The sequence below is a fragment of the Cervus canadensis genome, chromosome 11 (genome assembly GCF_019320065.1).
Source record: "Cervus canadensis isolate Bull #8, Minnesota chromosome 11, ASM1932006v1, whole genome shotgun sequence".
Classification (NCBI taxonomy): Eukaryota; Metazoa; Chordata; class Mammalia; order Artiodactyla; family Cervidae; genus Cervus; species Cervus canadensis.
In genome coordinates, this window is record NC_057396.1 from 57096972 (window position 1) to 57115848 (window position 18877).

The 18877-nt window shown below is 34.1% G+C and overlaps 1 protein-coding gene across 1 annotated transcript in view; it reads left to right on the forward strand.

Moving 5' to 3' along the window:
- The window catches only part of ELP4 (elongator acetyltransferase complex subunit 4), a 232108-nt gene that overhangs the window by 53273 nt on the left and 159958 nt on the right, over positions 1 to 18877 (forward strand). The window contains exons 4-5 of the mRNA XM_043481548.1: positions 2926 to 3054; positions 12650 to 12789. Of these exons, the coding sequence (XP_043337483.1) occupies positions 2926 to 3054; positions 12650 to 12789 (269 nt within the window). The remainder of the gene's footprint in view (positions 1 to 2925; positions 3055 to 12649; positions 12790 to 18877) is intronic.

Below are 18877 nucleotides of genomic sequence, written 5' to 3' on the forward strand. Positions count from 1 at the left end.
AAGAAAAAAAAACAATAAACTGGACTTCATCAAAATTAAAAATGTTTTTGCATCAAAACACACTAGTGAGAAAGTGAAAAGACAAAACCACAGAATGTGAGAATATATCATATATACAATAAGGGTCTAATACCCAGAATAGATAAAGAATTGTCATAACTCAACAATGTAAAGAACCCAGTTAAAAAGTGGGCAAAGGATATATAGACATATTTCCAAAGAATATATACAAGTGTCCAAAACTAACACATGAAAAGAAACTCAACATCATTAGTCATCAGTGAAATGCAAATCGAAACTACAGTGAGATACTACATCACACCTACTAGGATAGCTATTTTTTCAATAAAGAAAGAAAAAATGTTAGGATGTGGAAAAATTGGAACCCTCAAACACTGTTGGTAAGAATATAAAATGGTGCGGCCACTATGGAAAACATTTTTGTAGTTCCTGTAAAACTCTTATGACCCAGCAGTTCCTTTCCTAGGTGTATATCCCAGAGAATTGGATATATATGTTCACATTAAAACTCATGCATGAATATTCATAGCTGCTTTGTCATAACAGCTAAAAAGTAGAAACAATCCAGATGTCTACCAACTGATGAATGGATAAACAAATGTGACATATATCCAATCAGTGGAATATTATTCAGTCATAAAACAAAATGAAATACATATAGCAACATGGATGAACCTTGAAAACACCACGCTAAGTGAAATAAAACAGATCCAAAAATTGTGTGTTATATAATTCTATTTAAATTAATTGTCTAAACTAGACTAATCCATAGGACAGAAAGTAGATTAAAGATTGCCAGGACTAGAAGAAGGGGGAATGGGTAGTGACTGCTTAATGAGTGTACTATTTCTTTTGAGAGTATTGAAAATGTTCTGAAAGTAAATAGTGGTAATGGCTGAACAACTCTTAATATACTAAAAGTCACTCAACTGCACTTTAAAATACTTAAAATAATCAATTTTGTTTTATGTGATTTTTATTTCAATTGAAAGTACTTAATATATGCATATATTAATATATGTATATTTATTATTTATATATATGAAAACATAACCTTTAGATGAATATTACTAGTTAGAGTGTACTTTCTATACATATTTTGAACATTTTCCTCTTTAGAAAATGAGCATCTGTTTTATCAGTACTGAAATTGGAATCATTGTAATTTTCATCTTATAAAAGTTTTTGAAATGGTGAAATGTCCACCATAGGAGTAGATGCATATTTAATAAGATTTATAAGGAAATGCTCACCTATTTTTATACTCTCATCTTGTTTACATGTCTTAGCCATATTAATAAAAGATCTCTGATATTTTAGTCTAGTTCCTTAATACTATACACCTTAATATTAGAACATCTCTATTCCAGGTTGATATATTTTAACTAATGAGAGACAGTGTGGTATACATTTTAAAAATATACACTGTCTCTTTTGAAAAAAGTTTTTAATGTTTTTGTTGTTGAGTTATGACCTTCGTCATAACTGTTATTAAATGTTCCTGAGATTGAAAAAAATACAAATATTTATACTAAATGTTGCCTAATATTGACAATACAAAATGTGTGGCTCTGAGTAAAAATTAGGACAGTGATTTGACTGAATTCTCATAATCAAACATTTATTGAATGCTTGACATGTGACAGGTACCATTCTTTGCATTTACATTTTTACCTCATTTATTACTGACAACAAACCAATGAAGTAAATACTACTATCTGCATTTTTCCAGTATTGAATGGAGACGTATAGAGGTGCTCCAGGTGGTCAGGGTAACCACAGATACAGCTCAACTGCAAAGTCAGGATTTGAATCTGAACAATCTGGTTGCTGAATTCAAATTTAGGACCTCTATGCTATGTTGAACTATACACATATATTGGTTTCCATTGAAAAAATGTTACTTTGTATTTTGTAAGAAATGAATGCTTTGCTCGGTATAATATAGTCAGAGTTTTAATGATACAACTAGTGTCTAATACTAGCATATATTATAGAGTGAATCCACTGTGAGATCTTTTAGGAGATTACTAAAATATATGATGGTTACTATAATTTTTAGTTGACACAGTTTTAAGCATAAGTAAATTTAATCCTGTAAAGTATAAATTGCAGCTTACACTAATTTTTGAAGACACACAAGATTATGTTTACTAATCCAAATGCTTCAGTTTATGATTATAGTTGATAAAAAACAAAATTACTGCTTGTGCTTTCCTTCTCCAAAAAGTGTGTGGACTCTTCACAAAACAATGTTTTCTATATGTTTTCTTGTAGCCACTCAGTAGCTCATTTGGTAGATCAGCTTCTAAGTAAGGAAAATTGGAATTCTTTGTCTCTTCATTTAATCAGAGATTTTAAATTCTATTTTCATTGTTAAAGTTAGAGTCAGAGGCTTGCAGGTGCAAAACTAACGTTTGATATGGACAAAATAAATGTCTTTATTCTTAGTTTTTACTTCACCCATTATTTTGGTGAATGAGTTTTTTTAACTCTAGAATTACAAACCAGTAAACAGATTACGCGCATGCTTTATTTTTACCTTGTGGCAAACATAACAATAATTACATATAACACAAAAGTGTTAATTCTAGACTTTAAGAGTATAAAATTTTTTTTGATAATCATAGTGTCTAACAGCATTTGATTTTTGCTAGTATAAAAATTTGATTTTTTTTTCAAATTCTAGCTCATTAGTAAAAAGTTAAATTTCACATTTAATACTGTGTAAATCTTTCTCTACTGTAGAATATCAATATTGTCATGATATTATGCTGGAGTCAATTTTAAAGTGTCAATTTTTAACACATTGGAAAGTTCTAATATTATGATTTAAAAAAATTGTCACTTCTTTTGTTTTTTTTTACCACAGATGCTTAATAATGTGTCATTCTGTTTTCTTAGAAACTTCCTGCACCATTAATTGATGATAGCTATAAAAAAGAATGCGATGAAGATGTATGCAGTCATAAAATAGAATCTGATATTAAGATGAAAATAGCTTGGCGTTACCAGTTATTACCCAAGATGGAGGTAAGTCAACAAACTCTTTCCAAAATTGGCAAATATATTTGTTTTCATTTTATAGAATCTCTTGTGATATACTTGTTACTCTTTAAATGCAATACAATGTTTATTTGTTTATTTAAATAATTACTTATTTGTAGAGTATCTTATCTAGATGACTTTTTTCCCCCAATTTTATTGTGAAATAATTGACATATGTCACTTTATAACTTTAATGTGTACAGCATGATGGTTTGATTTACATAAGTTGTGAAATGATTGCTACAATAGGTTCAGTTAACATCCTTCATCCCATATGAATAAAATGAAAAGAAAAAGGAAAAAATATTTCTCCTTGTAATGAGAATGCTAGGATTTACCCTCTTAGCTTTCCTGTATATTATTCAACAGTCTTAGCTACAGTCATCGTTATGTACATTACATCCGTAGTAGTTATTGTTCAGTCACCCAGTCATGTCCGACTCTTTGCGACCACATAGATTGCAGCACACCAGGCCTCCCTGTCCCTCACCATCTCCCGGAGTTTGCCCAAGTTCATGTTCATTGCATCAGTGATGCCATCCAGCCATCTCATCCTCTGACGCCCTCTTCTCCTTCTGCCCTCAATCTTTCCCAGCCTCAGGGACTTTTCCAATGAGTTGTCTGTTCTCATCAGATCACCAAAATACTGGAGCTTCATCTCCATCATCAGTCCTTCCGGTGAATATTCAAGGTTGATCTCCCTTAAGACTGACTGATTTGATCTCCTTGCTGTCTTAAGGACTTTCAGGGGTCTTCTCCAGCACCACAGTTTGAAGGCATCAACTCTTTGATGTTCTGCCTTCTTTATGATCCATCTATCACAACACCATGTGACCACTGGGAAGACCTTAGCCTTAACTGTATGGACCTTTGTCAGCAGAGAAATGTCTCTGCTTTTCCATACATTGTCTAGGTTTGTCATCACTTTCCTGCCAAGAAAGTAATCATCTTCTGATTTCATGCCTGAAGTCACCATCTGCAGTGATTTTGGAGACCTAGAAGAGGATATCTGTCACTTATTTCCACATTTTCCCCTTCTGTTTGTCATGCAATAATAGAGCCAGATGCCATGATCTGAGTTCTTCATTTTTTTAGTATTTAGTCTTAAGCCAGCTTTTTCACTCTCCTTCACCCTCATCAAGAGGCTCTTTAGTTTCTTTTCACTTTCTGCCATTAGAGTGGTGTCATCCACATATCTGAGATTCTTGATGCTTCTCCCACCTATCTTGATTCTGGCTTTTAACTCATCAATCCTGGCATTTCTCATGATATGCTCAGCGTATAGGTTAAACAAACGGGGTGACAGCAGACAGCCCTGTCGTACTCCTTTCTCGATCTTGAACCAATCAGTTTGCCCATACATGTTTCTAACTGTTGCTTCTTGACCCGCATACATGTTTCTCAGGAGACAGGTAAGATGGTCTGGTATTCCCATCTCTCTAAGAACTTTCCACAGTTTGTCATGATCCACACGGTCAACGGCTTTAGCACAGTCGATGAAACAGAGGTAGATGTTTTTCTGAAATTCCTTGCTTTCTGTATAATCCAGCAAATGTTGGCAATTTGACCTCTAGTTCCTTTTTCTTTTCTGTAACCAACTTGGACATCTGGAAGTTCTTGGTTCACATAATGCTGAAGCCTAGCATGCAAGATTTTAAGCATGACCTTACTAGAATGGAAGATGAGTGCAGTTGTCCAATGGTTATCACATTCTTTGGTACTACCATTCTTGGGAGTTGGGATGAGGATTGACCTTTTCAGTCCTGTGGCCACTGCTGGGTCTTCCAGGTTTGCTGACATAATGAATGCAAAACCTTGACGGCATCCTCCTTTAGGGATTTGAATAGTTCATTGCATCCACTAGATTTGTTAGCAACAGTGCTTCTTAAGGCCCACTTGACTTTGCACTCCAAAATGTCTGGCTCTGGGTGACTAAGTATACCATCATAGTAATCCAGTTCATTAAGATCTCTTTTATACAGTTCTTCTGTGTATTCTTTCCATCTCTTCTTGATCTCTTCAAGATCAAGAATATGCTTGAATAATCCGAAATTACTCCTCCCTGACCTGCCCCGGTCTATGGAAAAATTGTCTTCCACAAAACTGGTCATTGGTGCCAAAAAGGTTGGAGACCACTGCTGTGAATGACTTTTGGTAGTATTAACATTTTAACAATATTAATTCCACAATCCATGAACATGGAATACCTTTTCATTTATTTGTATCTTTTTCAGTATCTTTCATCAGTGTCTTATAGTTTTCATAATAGAGATCTTTCACCTCCTTGGTTAAATTTACTTCTAAGTATTTTATTGTTTTTGATACTATTGTAAATGGGATGATATTTCCTAAAAATTACTGAGCCCATGAAAGCCACAGCTACTGAAGCACAGCTCTACAACAGGAGAAGCTACAGCCTTGAGAAGCCATTGCAGCACAACTAGAGAAAGCCCTTACGCCAAAGACCCAGCACAACCAAATAAATAAATAAGAAAGAAAGAAATGGGCTCACACATTTAGAAAACAAACTTAAATAAATAAATGCATGGCAGACTGTCAATCACATTACCTTCCTGCCAACCTCAGACCAGCCTTAGAATTCTCTGTGGAGTGTCTGGGTGGTTCCTACCAGTTAATGAGAATTTGAATTATGAGGTGAAATCCATTATAAGCCCACATTATGAAAATATAAACTTCTCAAGATTGTATAAAGGATTTATACCGCCTGATCCAAGCCTACCTTTTTGGTTTTTGTCCTGTGTGTGCATAAAACTATATTCACCCCTGCTCTGAGAACTGCTCTGTGAATTGCTTGTATTTCTGCTGACGATGCTTTTCACTTTCTGACTCACCAACTCATCCTTCTCCAAGTGTAAATAATATGTAATTATCTAGTTTCTTATATTTGTTTCCATAATACCACGTGTATTTTAAAGTACTTTTATACATTGTTTTTAATTAGTTGGTAGTATCATTCTTTTCTCCACCAGAAAGATTTCTGTATAGGGCAGAGAACTTGTTTTATTTTCTCTTGTATCTCTAGCACCTTTATTAATGCCGTTTATTCATTCAGTCAGAAAATACTGATTAAGCATCAACTGTATTCCAAGTATAAAATGTGTTGTAATAGGCATATATTAAGCAGTGGTTAATTGTTCTAATTCAGATGGGCATGGTGTTTGAATAGTATCATTTTTAAGTGTGATTTAAGTGACTGAACAAACTACAAATTGGAGAGGGAGTACTTGCAGCTTATATAATAGAATAATAGTCTACCATCTCAACTTTTAAGAACAGGAAAAATTGTAAAAAGAAGAAATTTAGGTAGCTCTTAAACGTAAGAACAGATGCCAAATTTCAGTTATAACAAAAGAAATGCAAATTAAAGCTAAATTAAAATTAATTTAATGCAAATTAAAACCTGGCATTTTTCTTTTACTAGATTGTCAATAATCTAAAATGTTTGGTAAGATATTAAATTAGCAAAGACAGGAAGAGACTAGTACTCATGCTTTGCTGGTAGAAATGTAAATGGCTTCCATGAAGGGTAATTTGTCAGTATCCTTCAAAATTACAAAATCTTGTACCCTTTGATTCTTTATTGGAAATTTACAGCATTAATATATTTACTCAGATGTAAAATTCAATATGCATGACCTGTATATGAGGCATGATTTTTTATAGCAAAAAATTAGAAATAGTCCAAATGTCCATCAGTAAGCAACTAGTTAAATAATGGTAATATGGTAATTTACCATAATAAACTATGGTAAATGTGTACAGTAGAAAACCATACATTTGTATTAAAAAGTAAAAGGAAGCTCAACAGTCAGAAATTGTTGCAGAGATAGCCTAGAATGTGAATGAGAACTGTATAAGAGGCCAGAATAAATGTAGTTGTTCTGCTTGGAAAATGTGAATTAATTTATAAGGATTAAAACAAACAATGTAGGATTTACACTTGAGAACCCTAATGGCAAAAACTTCATGCCTGTAATCTGGCAGATTCATTTAAGTACTGGGCTTAAGGATGACTTTTGTATAAAGTAACTGTATTTCTGATTTTTCTGCTGGTGTGTTCTGAAAGACATTAAGAATATAAACTCTAAGTTGAATTTAGTTTTTCTGTAAAGATAGTATACCAATTCAGTTTCACTTTATATAAAATACTTGTATCTTCCATTTCCTTTTCTTTTTTAACTCTTATCTCATCTTGGTTCTGGTCTTTTCATGGTCACTGACATTCTTGAAGTAAAGTTGTCAGTGAAAATATGAGTAATTGAAACTTTAAGACTTTCTCTCACTGCTTGTTATGAAACCTGTTTCAATTTGGGGAGAAAATTCTTTATTTCTTTATAATTTTAGTTGTTTCTTTCTGTATTGTAATTGCAGACACTGTTCCTACCCCCTTTTATATATGAGTAATACTGCTTATTCTGTTTTTTCCTTTTAGAGTATGGTGTGCTTGCAGTTGTTACTATGGGAGTAAACTTCTGCCACGTTGCACATTTACACGTAAACCTAAGTTTTCAAGGTTTAGAGCTTGAGTGTTTTACGATTTTACAATGGTTTTCTCCAGATGATTTGCTTTCCCATTTTCTCAAGACTTCACTAAAATATCACTTTTTGGGAATGTCTTCCTTTGTCACTCTATATAAAATAAAACCACTCTCCCATACCCTTTCACCACCATATTTTTCTTCAGAGAACCTATCATCACTTAGCATATAATGTGTCATCCATCTCCTCTGACTAGAGTGTGAGTCAGTGGGAGAAAGACTTTGACTATTTTGTTTTCCTGATCTATAATAGGTGCTCAATAGTTGTTTGTTGAATACACAAGTGAATGAATTATTTGGTGTGTGAATTAAATGAGTTAAGTTGCATTAATGAGTACACACCAAGTAGCAGCTTATTTTGAATTTACACTCGGTGGACAAGCTTTCGTTTACTAGTATTTAAAGCAAGTTCTGTCAAGTTTAGAAAATAGAGTCATCTTCTGACTTCTTTGCTTTTCTTTGAAATGTCACTGGCCTGTATATTTACCTGTCACAGAAATTTTGTACAAGACTGATAAACTTTGATGATCACCTGTCATTATCTGCTTTATAAATCCAGACCTTATCTTGCCATTATCAATTTAAAAACAACAGTAAAACCCCGATTTTCTGTATTTTACTTGAGATAAAATATAGTTAATACTATTATGAGTAAAGTTTAGTCAAGTAGTCCAAAACATAATGTAACAGAAAGGCATTCTGTTGATTTTCAGAGATGCCTTTTAACATAATATCTCTCAATCCTAAGAATGTAGTCCTATTCCTATCTAGGGAATGCAAAAAAGGATAAGAATATGTACACTTGAAAAAATAACAGTAGCTCAGTAAAGCATAAAGTAGTGCTTCTTCCCACTGGAGGAGTGTATAGTTTGTAGATGCCAACTTTGCTTCATCCTGTGATTTTGATTTTCTCTCCTGGGTGGACATGTGTCCTTCTTTCTGTTGAATCATTAAACCAAACCTTGTTCCCTGTTCACACCAAGGATTGATAAAAGTGAAAAAGTGTTAGTTGCTTAGTTGTGTCCACCTTTGCAAATCCATAGACTGTAGCCTGCCAGGCTCCTCTCTCCCTGGAGTTCTTTAGGCAAGAATAAATACTGGAGTGGGTTGTCATTCCCTTCTCCAGGGAATCTTTCTGACCCAGGGATCAAACCCAGATCTCCTGGATTATAGGCATCCTCTGTACTGCCTGAGCCACCAAGGAGGCCCCATGCCCTTCCAAGGATGATGGCCTACAGCCTATTCTGAGACCTAATTTGTTTAATACTGTAGAGCTCTACTACCAAGGCTTAGAATGGCTCCAGCAATTTATAACAGCATGTTAGATCTCTATTATATTAAATCCTCATTACACTTTGGCTTTTCATCTTAGTAGTTCAGCTACAACAGTCCAGTGATAGATATATACATGTTTTAGATGACAACAAATACCATTTTTCCAATAGAGCAGTGTAATGGCAAAATATAGTGATGGATCTTATGATTCTCTACTGAATCATAACACAATAATAACAATTAATAATATTTATTATTATTAATTGCTTGATAATTTACAAGATATTCATTTCCAGTATTTCATTAGATTCTTATAATAGTCTGGTGAAATTGTTATTATTCACTCTGGTTTCTAATGATTGAACTGATGCTGAAAATGGTTTATAACCGTTTGGATTCTTGCTTTCTGTTATGCTGTACTGAGAAACAAGAAATGATAACACTAAGAAAATGTCTTGTTTGGACTGTTTTTTTTCTGGTGCAGCTCTTGTCTGAATTTTTGCTTTCTTTCTGACATATTCATGGTGAGGGAGGGTATTGTTTTGTTGTTCCTCTTGGAAACCTTTAGCATAGAAATTTTTATTGAACCATTCCATTTTACTCTCTTCCACAGCTGACGAAGTTAAAGGGTAGTTTATGAATGTGAATTAAGTGTTCATTATGTAAAACTATACCAAACTGAGTAAATAGTTATTGATTGGAATAGTTATTGATGATAGTTCAATTTTTTCAGTGCATTTATTGTTTCAGGAAGTTGATAGTTTTTCATGGATTACCATTATTATTATTAGATTTAAAGCATTCAGTGACCTTTTTAAAAGGAAATGTTTTAAGTCTTTATTTTACAATTCTAGACCTCAGAAGATTTCACAGCATTTCAATCATCTGATGATACGTTAACACTCTGTGTCTTGGGTAGAAAAAAATTGCAAAATTGTTTTTCCTGTAAGAGTGTATTTATTTTTCATTTTTATTGCAGCATTAAAGTTTTGCATCATTGATTAAATGTTTAATGTCTACCCTATAAATATTTTAGTTGCCATATCTAATCTTAATTTCTAAAAAAAAGTAATAATTTAATTGTAATTTTAAAATTTTCCAAATAAATTTTTACATTTTGATGAATTATTTGTGTTCTGTGTGTAGACTGTCACAGCATGAAATCAATTTTCTCCTTGATTCATCCCAAATCTCAGATTTCGATGACATTAATATTATCATTAGAAACATTGATAGAGACGGCAACTTAAAAAGCATACTTTGCTTCTTGGCAATTTAGCATATTTCTCAGAGTGCATAGGACTTCAAGAACCTTCAGTCCACTAATAAATTTATTAACTTAAAAGAGGCGAAAAGTCTCTTTCTTTCTCTCTCCCCATGGCCAGTCCGCTAAAATAGATTATTCATGCTTATTTGATTCAGGTAGGCTTTTGCAAGCTTCCCTACTAGGCCTGGGAATGTGGTACATTGAGGCCTTTTCAGAGGCTTCTGACATAGACCAGGCTTTTATTGCATGGTGTTTTATTATTACCAAATCCTAGTCTCCACCCAGTTTGTAGGCACTCCGCTTATTCTTTTGAGTCAGGAAAGGTTATCACCTACCTTAATCCATGCAGCAGTGTGGATTAAGGACACCAGTGTGCCCCAGGATTCTCAAAGAGGATCCTGGAAACTTCTTGTTTCTTCTTTTTTGCTGTCTTTACTAAATTCTATTGGGCCTTAGGGGGATTTGCATCTGAAATGGGCAACCTGGTGTTTTTCTCAATGAAGACATCAGATCAAAGTTCAGTTAGTCAAGGCCTTTCTAAAACATTAAGGGGGCTTGGACTTACACAATAAAAAGATGAGCTCTAGCAGAGATTGCAGTAAAAACATTTTGAACCATAATCCGGATAAAGAATAGATTATAGGCCAAAGAACAGACCTTGTTTAAATTGCTTTAGACTAATAACTTTACATTTAAAAACCTTACACCCTCTTTTTAAGAAACAAATTTTAATGTGACATAATGTACTTGTTAGCAATTTCGTGGCAAATGGATAAATCATGTTTTTGAAACCATACATCAGAATATATTTTGTATTGAAAAGATTAGATTAAGCCAATTGATAGGTCTCTTTTATTAATGAAAACAAATAATACCTTATGGAGGAATGAAGAGCTATTCTATATATCAAATGAATGACAAACCCCCAGACTCTGAATCTGAGAATAGTGTTTCTACTAGACTTTAATTTTTTTAAATTCTGTATTACTATATAATTTGATGTTTGTAGGGATTTAATTTAATATGAATTCCTGAAGTCTTAAAATGCAAACACCTAGTGGCAAGTGAATGTCTATTTCTTCTCTGAATTACAAAAGTGTCACTTACTTAGTAAAATAAATTAAGAACCTACTCTGTACAGTTCCTCAGTTTCCATAAATATTAACCTAGTTTTGTTGAGTGTTCTGAAATTTTTGTGTTTTGTAGTATTTAAGACCGTGAAAATTAAGTAAATAAAGATCAGAGATTTTATTAGAAACTATTGCCATGCAGAGTCTGTTAGTAGTTCAACTTTGGATAAAGGTATATTTGGATAGAGATATATTTCGAATGTGCTGACTGAAAGAAATCAGCCCAGAGCCCATTCAAATCAGTATGATATTAATGTTATATTACTAGGGTTCAGCTGTCCTGTGTAATTAAATTCAGCATCAGTAGTTATTAAAGTTTCCTCTAAGAAAGAATTGTCAGGAGAAATTGTTAGTGGAGGGCACAAAAGAGGAATTATCAATGAACTAATAATGAATATGCCAAATTTCTGATTTCACTAAGAGAGCTTGTATACATTTTCCCACTTTATCATGTGCCGTCTTCCTATCTGGAATACCTCAATATATTTTATACAGTAAGCTTAACTTTATTTGTAAGAAGTTTTGAATACTATATATACACATGGTCTTATGAGAATTTAGTTTTAATATGATGCTCAGTTTAATGTATATAAATAACGAGTTTCTTTTGGACCCCTCTTCAGTGAATTAATTTGGCTTAAGTTTTCTAAACTGTAAATTTATTTTATTATTAAAACTTGAAGCTTTAAACATTAATTGAGTTACGTATATAAAATTTTTGAGCTGAGGAAGGTATGGTAAAAAAAAAAAAGTAAGGCGAAAGCAAGTGAAAGTTGCTCAGTCGTTGCCGACTCTGCGAGTCCATGGACTGGAGTTCTCCAGGCCAGAATGCTGGAGTGGGTAGCCTTTCCCTTCTCCAGGGGATTTTCCCAACCCAGGGATTGAACCCAGGTCTCCCGCATTGCAGGCAGATTCTTTACCAGCTGAGCCACCAGGGAAGCCCTAGAACACAGGTGGGCAGCCTATCCCTTCTCCAGGGATCTTCCCAACCCAGGAATCAAACTGGGGTCTCCTGCATTGCAGGCAAATTCTTTACCAACTGAGCTATCAGGGAAGTTCCCCCCACAAAAAAGCAAAGAGATGGTTAATTTCATATTAAACTTAGGGAACCACCGAGAGTGAAGATACATGAGAGATGTAAAGTTTGATCTCTAACTATAAATAGTTTACAATAACAAAGATTGTTGCATGCTTCTTTGAAATTTAATAAATCTATATATATATATATCAGTTCTTCCATATTTTCATTAAAATGCATAAGTATATCAGTATTTTGCTGAATGTAAGATAAATAAATTACAGTTTAAAGAAAAGAAATTTTTAACAACCAGTGTGGGTTTTCTTATCAGGCTGGACCAGTATCATCTTTAAGATTTGGTCACTATTATGATATATCAAAAAGGATACCACAAGAACTCATTGAGACCTCAAAGTGGCATGGATTTTTTCTCCCAGAAAAAATATCATCAACTTTTAATGTAGAACCCTGGTAAGTTAGTGATTTCAATTCTGATTTCAAAGGTTAGTAAAATACATTTTTACCACAGTCTTTGAAAGAATGCCTATTTAAAGGAACAAATCCTGATAAATGTTAGTTTTCTAGGTAATATGTAACCTTAATATTTTATGTTATTTCATTATATGTGATTTTTGTAGTCCTGTAACTGTTGGACCTACCATTACTCTTTAATTTGCAACTTGACAAATCTGGATACCAAATTTATAATAACTACTGTTTATTTTCAATAAAATGTGAAATAATTCAGTAATAGGATCCTTCAGCCCTAAATGCACAAGATACATAAATATTGCTTATTGATAATAATAGCAGTGAAAATGGTATAAAATCATGCTGTTGCTCCATGTTTTTGATACATAATAAACCAACGCAATGTATTCATACTGCTACTAACTTTATTAAGGCAAAACTCTGAAAATTAAAGACTTGACATTGAATAATTTCTAAAGTGTTGGGACTGTAAGGAGATCAAACCAGTCAGTCCTAAAGGAGATTAATCCTGAATATTCATTGGAGGAACTGATGCTGAAGCTGAAACTTCAATACTTTGGCTGCCTGATGTGAAGAGTTGACTCATTAGAAAAGACCCTGATGCTGGGAAAGACTGAAGGCAAGAGGAGAAGGGGTTACAGAGGATGAGATGGTTGGATGGCATTACCAATTCAATGGACATGAGTTTGAGCAAACTCCAGGAGATGGTGAAGGACAGGGAAGCCTGCATGCTGCAGTCCATGGGGTCACAAAGAGTCAGACACGACTGAGCAACAGAACAACAATAAAGAAATACTTTTAAATAAAGAAATAATTTTAATTCATATTGCAGTTGAATCAAGGGAAGGTTTTCACAGAATAGATTGTTGCCTCACAGAATAGGTTGTTGCCTCACAGAATAGGTTGTTTTCCTTTACACTGTAAAACCATTATTTTCAAAATGAAATGAGTTATTAAATGTTGATTTATGATTTAAAAATCTAGGGTCTCTTTCCCAGAAATACTGCCTGAGAGTTTAGTGAAAACTATTCCATTTATTTGATTTTATTGATTATACTAGTTTCTAATTTTTGTCAACACTGAACCAGACATATATATACACATACTTGAGGAACAGATTAAAATAGTGTCTCCATGATTTCTCAAAAAGTAAATTATAAAACCCAGATTCAAAGTCAGTTCTTTCTGATTTAAAAATCTCTCTTAGTGCTCGCTTCGGCAGCACAAAAACTAAAAATCTCTCTTAGCAGTAATGCTATACTGTCTCCATTCATGGAGTGCTTAGGGAAATAAAAAAATGTACATTAATTATGATGTAAATACATGTAAAGAGATATAGTGTTACTTTTGTAATTTAAAAAAATTAAAGATGAAACCTTTTAAGCCAGAAAATACAAAGTGGTTTTCATTCACTTAGCAACTAAAGTGATGGGAAATTAACATTTGTCAATTAACCTGATCAATATCAGGTAGTGTTCCAGGCATTAGACCATGGGCTATCTCATTTATCCTCCAAACAACCCTACAAGAGAAGCAGTATTATCTCCACTTTGTAGGAAACTTGAGGTCAGAGACACTGAGCAGCTTTACCACTATTTTAGTCTGTGAGTGAGTAAAGCTGACACCAAACCCAAGTATCCAAAACCTTCTGCTCTCTTTTCTTTACCAGGCTGTCTCCATTTACTGCTGCAGTAAATGTATAACCCAACAAGAAGCTGGGCACCAGAAAAATTATGCCTTGATTAGATATGGGAATGTAATTTTTTAAATATATTTTAAGAATGTTTTTGAGAACTAACAGTTTTACATGGAACAGAAAAATTGATAGATTTTAATTATCGAGGCAATATTTCATTTCATAGTAGTTAACTGATAATTCATTTATTTCATATTAAACTTAAATGCTTAATTAAATGTAATTAAACTTTAAACATGTAATTAAATTAATTTTGAAAATGGGTACTTTACCATGTGAGATTTATTTTATGAAAAGCGTGTGCTCATTTCACTAAAATGAACTTTACTGGTTCATTTATAAAACAATAAAGCTAAGCCTTACACTTGTCCATACTTTTCCTGTAATTAAGACGAGAGGATATGGCTGTGTCTATCATGTATGAGGATATAATATATAATTTTATAATTTCTAAAGGCACTGTTGAAACCTATAAAGTTTTTTTTTTTAAAGTAAGAAGAACTGAAGGTCATTTGAAATCTGTAATGACTAAAATTACTGGTATATTTGCCAATGGAAAATGTTCATACCTACAGTTTAAACTTTCAAATTAAAGCCTGGTTGTAGAATCTTGAAATGTATTACAATAATATTGCCTAGAAAATTTTGTTTTGATATTTTACTGTTATAAATCTGATCATCTCAAACATAAAACAATAGAAAAACTGATTTTGAGAATAATTCTAAAATAGTTTACAATTTTTTTTTTAATTTGATGTTGTTTTGAGTTAAGCTTTGCTAATAGGTATGTCCAAGCATAGTTCTTTTTCCCTACTAGAAAGATATTGTCATTCTTTATTATTTATTCATGAATCTACTGACATACTGCTTAACCTACTGTTACAGACTGATTAGTATTCATCCCATCCACCCCCCCTCCAAATTCATATGTTGAAACCCTAATCCCCAAAATTTAAGGATAGGGCATTTGGGAGTTAGTTAGATGAGACATAGGTTCGATCCCTGGGTTGGCAAGATTCTGTGGAGAAGGGAAAGGCTACCCATTCCAGTATTCTGGCCTGGAGAATTCCGTGGACTGTATAGTCCATGGGGTCGCAAAGAGTGAGACACGACTGAGCAACTTTCACTCACTTAGATGAGGTCTTGAGGGTGGGGCCCTGGTGTGATAGGATGGTGACCTTAAAAAAGGAGAGACACTGAGTTCTCCACTCTCTCCTTGAGTAAACACCCAGGAAAAGCCATGTGAGCTCACAGCGAGAAGGTAACCATCTGCAACCCAACACTAACCCTGGCTCTCACCAGACACAAACCCTGCTGGCACCATGATCCTGGACTTCTAGTCTCCAAGATTTTACTTTTATATATCTATGCTAACAATAGCTAGTAGTAGCTAAAAGTTTTGTATTAACTAGAATGAACTGAATTCTAAGAGAACTAGTTATCTTTCTGGGAAAATTTCTAAGAGAAAAACAGTGGAAAGTGGGTAGGAATATTATTTACAATTTTAGAAGTCATTTCATTTTCCTTATCCTGCAAAGTCTCTTTACCATAGTAAATGAAACTTCCATATAAACCTCTGTAGTATTTTCCTAGACAAATCGTAGCTGTGTTCCCCATATGTTCCTACTAATATTCCTTTGTTCGTACTTTTGTCAAAACACTAATTTCATTACACTTAACTATTTGTCTTGTCTACATTCTTATGTTCCCTCCAAGCTTTGGAAATCCTTGAGGAAAAGTTATAATTTTTTTCATCTATTTATTGTCTGAATCTAGGACACAAGTATTAAGTTGATAGTCAATGAATTAGTGAATCAAAGCATAAAATATAGTTACAACTCAAATTAACTATAGTCTTATTCTTAGCACAGAGATTTAGTGGGATGAAACCAATAACTGAAACATAGCCATATAAGAGTATATTTTATTTCAAAAATACAGAGTTTTTTCTTAGATTGAGAAGCAGAGAACCACAGTATATTTAGAAATTATAAGTAGAAAATTTACTCACGAAAAAGGGATTTTGGAAGAGAGCTTCTAGGTGAGATTAGAAGTTCATAACAGAGTCATAAAGTTACAGAAGTAGACTATACTCTATTCAAAGGATATATAAAAAATGATATAATGATACAAATCTCAGAGCTAAGGAAAAGCAGAGATATAAGTGTGAGGAGGAATTTTATCTACCTGTTTATCTGCTGGTGATATAATTAAAGTAAAAAGATTTTGACCAGTGAAGAGAAATAACTTGCTTATATGTTTACCTTTCTTTCTTCTTTCTGTTCTTCAATGGGGCCTTTGGATACATGGAATTTAATTGATCATTCTAGCATTCTAGCATGCTATTTTCATTGGTTGTTTTGTTATCATCCCCCTTATTCCCACATTCCTAATCCCAGTCATCTTGCCCATAGATGTACTCTCTCTTATTTATGTATTTTATGTATTTTCTTTCATATTTCTGGTCTTCCTTCAATAAAGCAATTGTTGACCCTTGTCTCCTTTCTCTGTCTCACTCCCTATATTCAGTCTATCAGTAAATCCTGTCAACTGTGTCTTCAGTATATCCAGATCCTGATCACTTCTTGCATCCCTTACCTCCACCATGCTAAACCTAAGTCACCCATATTTCTTGCAAGGACTCTTGGCATAGCCTCCTAATTAATCCTGCTCCCTGCTTTTTGGTGGCTCCTATTTTTGTCCAAAGCAGCCCTCATAAACTTTTTTATGTAGCACTGTCCAATAGCACTTTCTTCAAGGATGGAAGTTTTCTATGCCTGTACTGTCCAAAATAGCAGCCACAAGCCACATGCAACTAATAATGAATATTTTCAATATTACACTGAAATTTTTGTTTTATTTTATTAATTTAAGTGTAAGTAGCTATGTGTGACTTCAGTTCAGTTGCTCAGTTATGTCCAGCTCTTTGCAACCTGTGGACTGCAGCACGCCAGCCTTCCCTGTCCATCACCAACTCTTGGAGTTTACTCAAACTCACGTTCATTGAGTCAGTGATACCATCCAACCATCTCATCCTCTGTCATCCCCTTCTCCTCCTGCCTTCAATCTTTCCCAGCATCAGGATCTTTTCTCATGAGTCAGTTTGTCCCATCAGGTGGCCAAAGTATTGGAGTTTCAGCTTCAGCATCAGTCCTTCCAAAGAATATTCAGGACTGATTTCCTTTAGGATGGACTGGCTGGATCTCCTTGCTGTCCAAGGGACTCTCAAGAGTCTTCTCCAACACAACAGTTCAAAAGCATCAATTCTTTGGCACTCAGTTTTCTTTGTAGTCCAATTCTCACATCCATACATGACTACTGGAAAAAACACAGCTTTGACTGGATGGACCTTTGCCGGCAAGGTAATGTCTCTGTGTTTTAATATGCTGTCTAGTTTGGTTATAAGTTTTCTTCCAAGGAGCAAGCACCTTTTAATTTCATGGCTGCAGTCACCATCTGCAGTGATTTTGGAGCCCAGGAAAATAAAGTCTCTCACTGTTTTCATTGTTTCCCAATCTATTTGCCATGAATTGATGGGACCAGATGCCATGATCTTAGTTTTCAGAATGTTGAGTTTTAAGCCAACTTTTTCACTGTTTCACTTTCATCAAGAGGCTCTTTAGTTCTTCTTCACTTTCTGCCTTAAGGGTGGTATCATCTGCATATCTGAGGTTATTGATATTTCTCTTGGAAATCTTGATTCTAGCTTGTGTTTCATCCAGTCCAACATTTCACATGATATACTCTGCATATAAGTTAAATAAGCAGGGTGACAATATACAGCCTTGACATACTCCTTTCCCAATTTGGAACCAGTCTGTTGTTCCATGTCCAGTTCTAACTGTTGCTTCTTGACTGCCTACAGATTTCTCAGGAGGCAGGTCAGGTGGTCTGGTATCCCCATCTCTTGAAGAATTTTCCACAGTTTGTTGTGATCCACACAGTCAAAGGCTTTGGCGTAGTCAATAAAGCAAAAGTAGATGTTTTTCTGGAACTCTCTTGCTTTTTTGATGATCCAACAGATGTTGGCAATTTGTTCTCTGGTTTCTCTGCCTTTTCTAAATCCAGCTCGAATGTCTGGAAGTTCACGGTTCATGTACTTTTGAAGCCTGGCTTAAAGAATTTTGAGCATTACTTTACCAGTGTGTGAGATGAGTGCAATTGTGCTGTAGTTTGAACATTCTTTGGCTTTGCCTTTGCCTTTCTTTGGGATGGGAATGAAAACGGACCTTTTCCAGTCCTGTGGCCACTGCTGAGTTTTCTAAATTTGCTGGCATATTGAGTGCAGCACTTTCACAGCATCACCTTTTAGGATTTGAAATAGCTCAACTGAAATTCCATCACCTCCACTAGCTTTGTTCATAATGATGC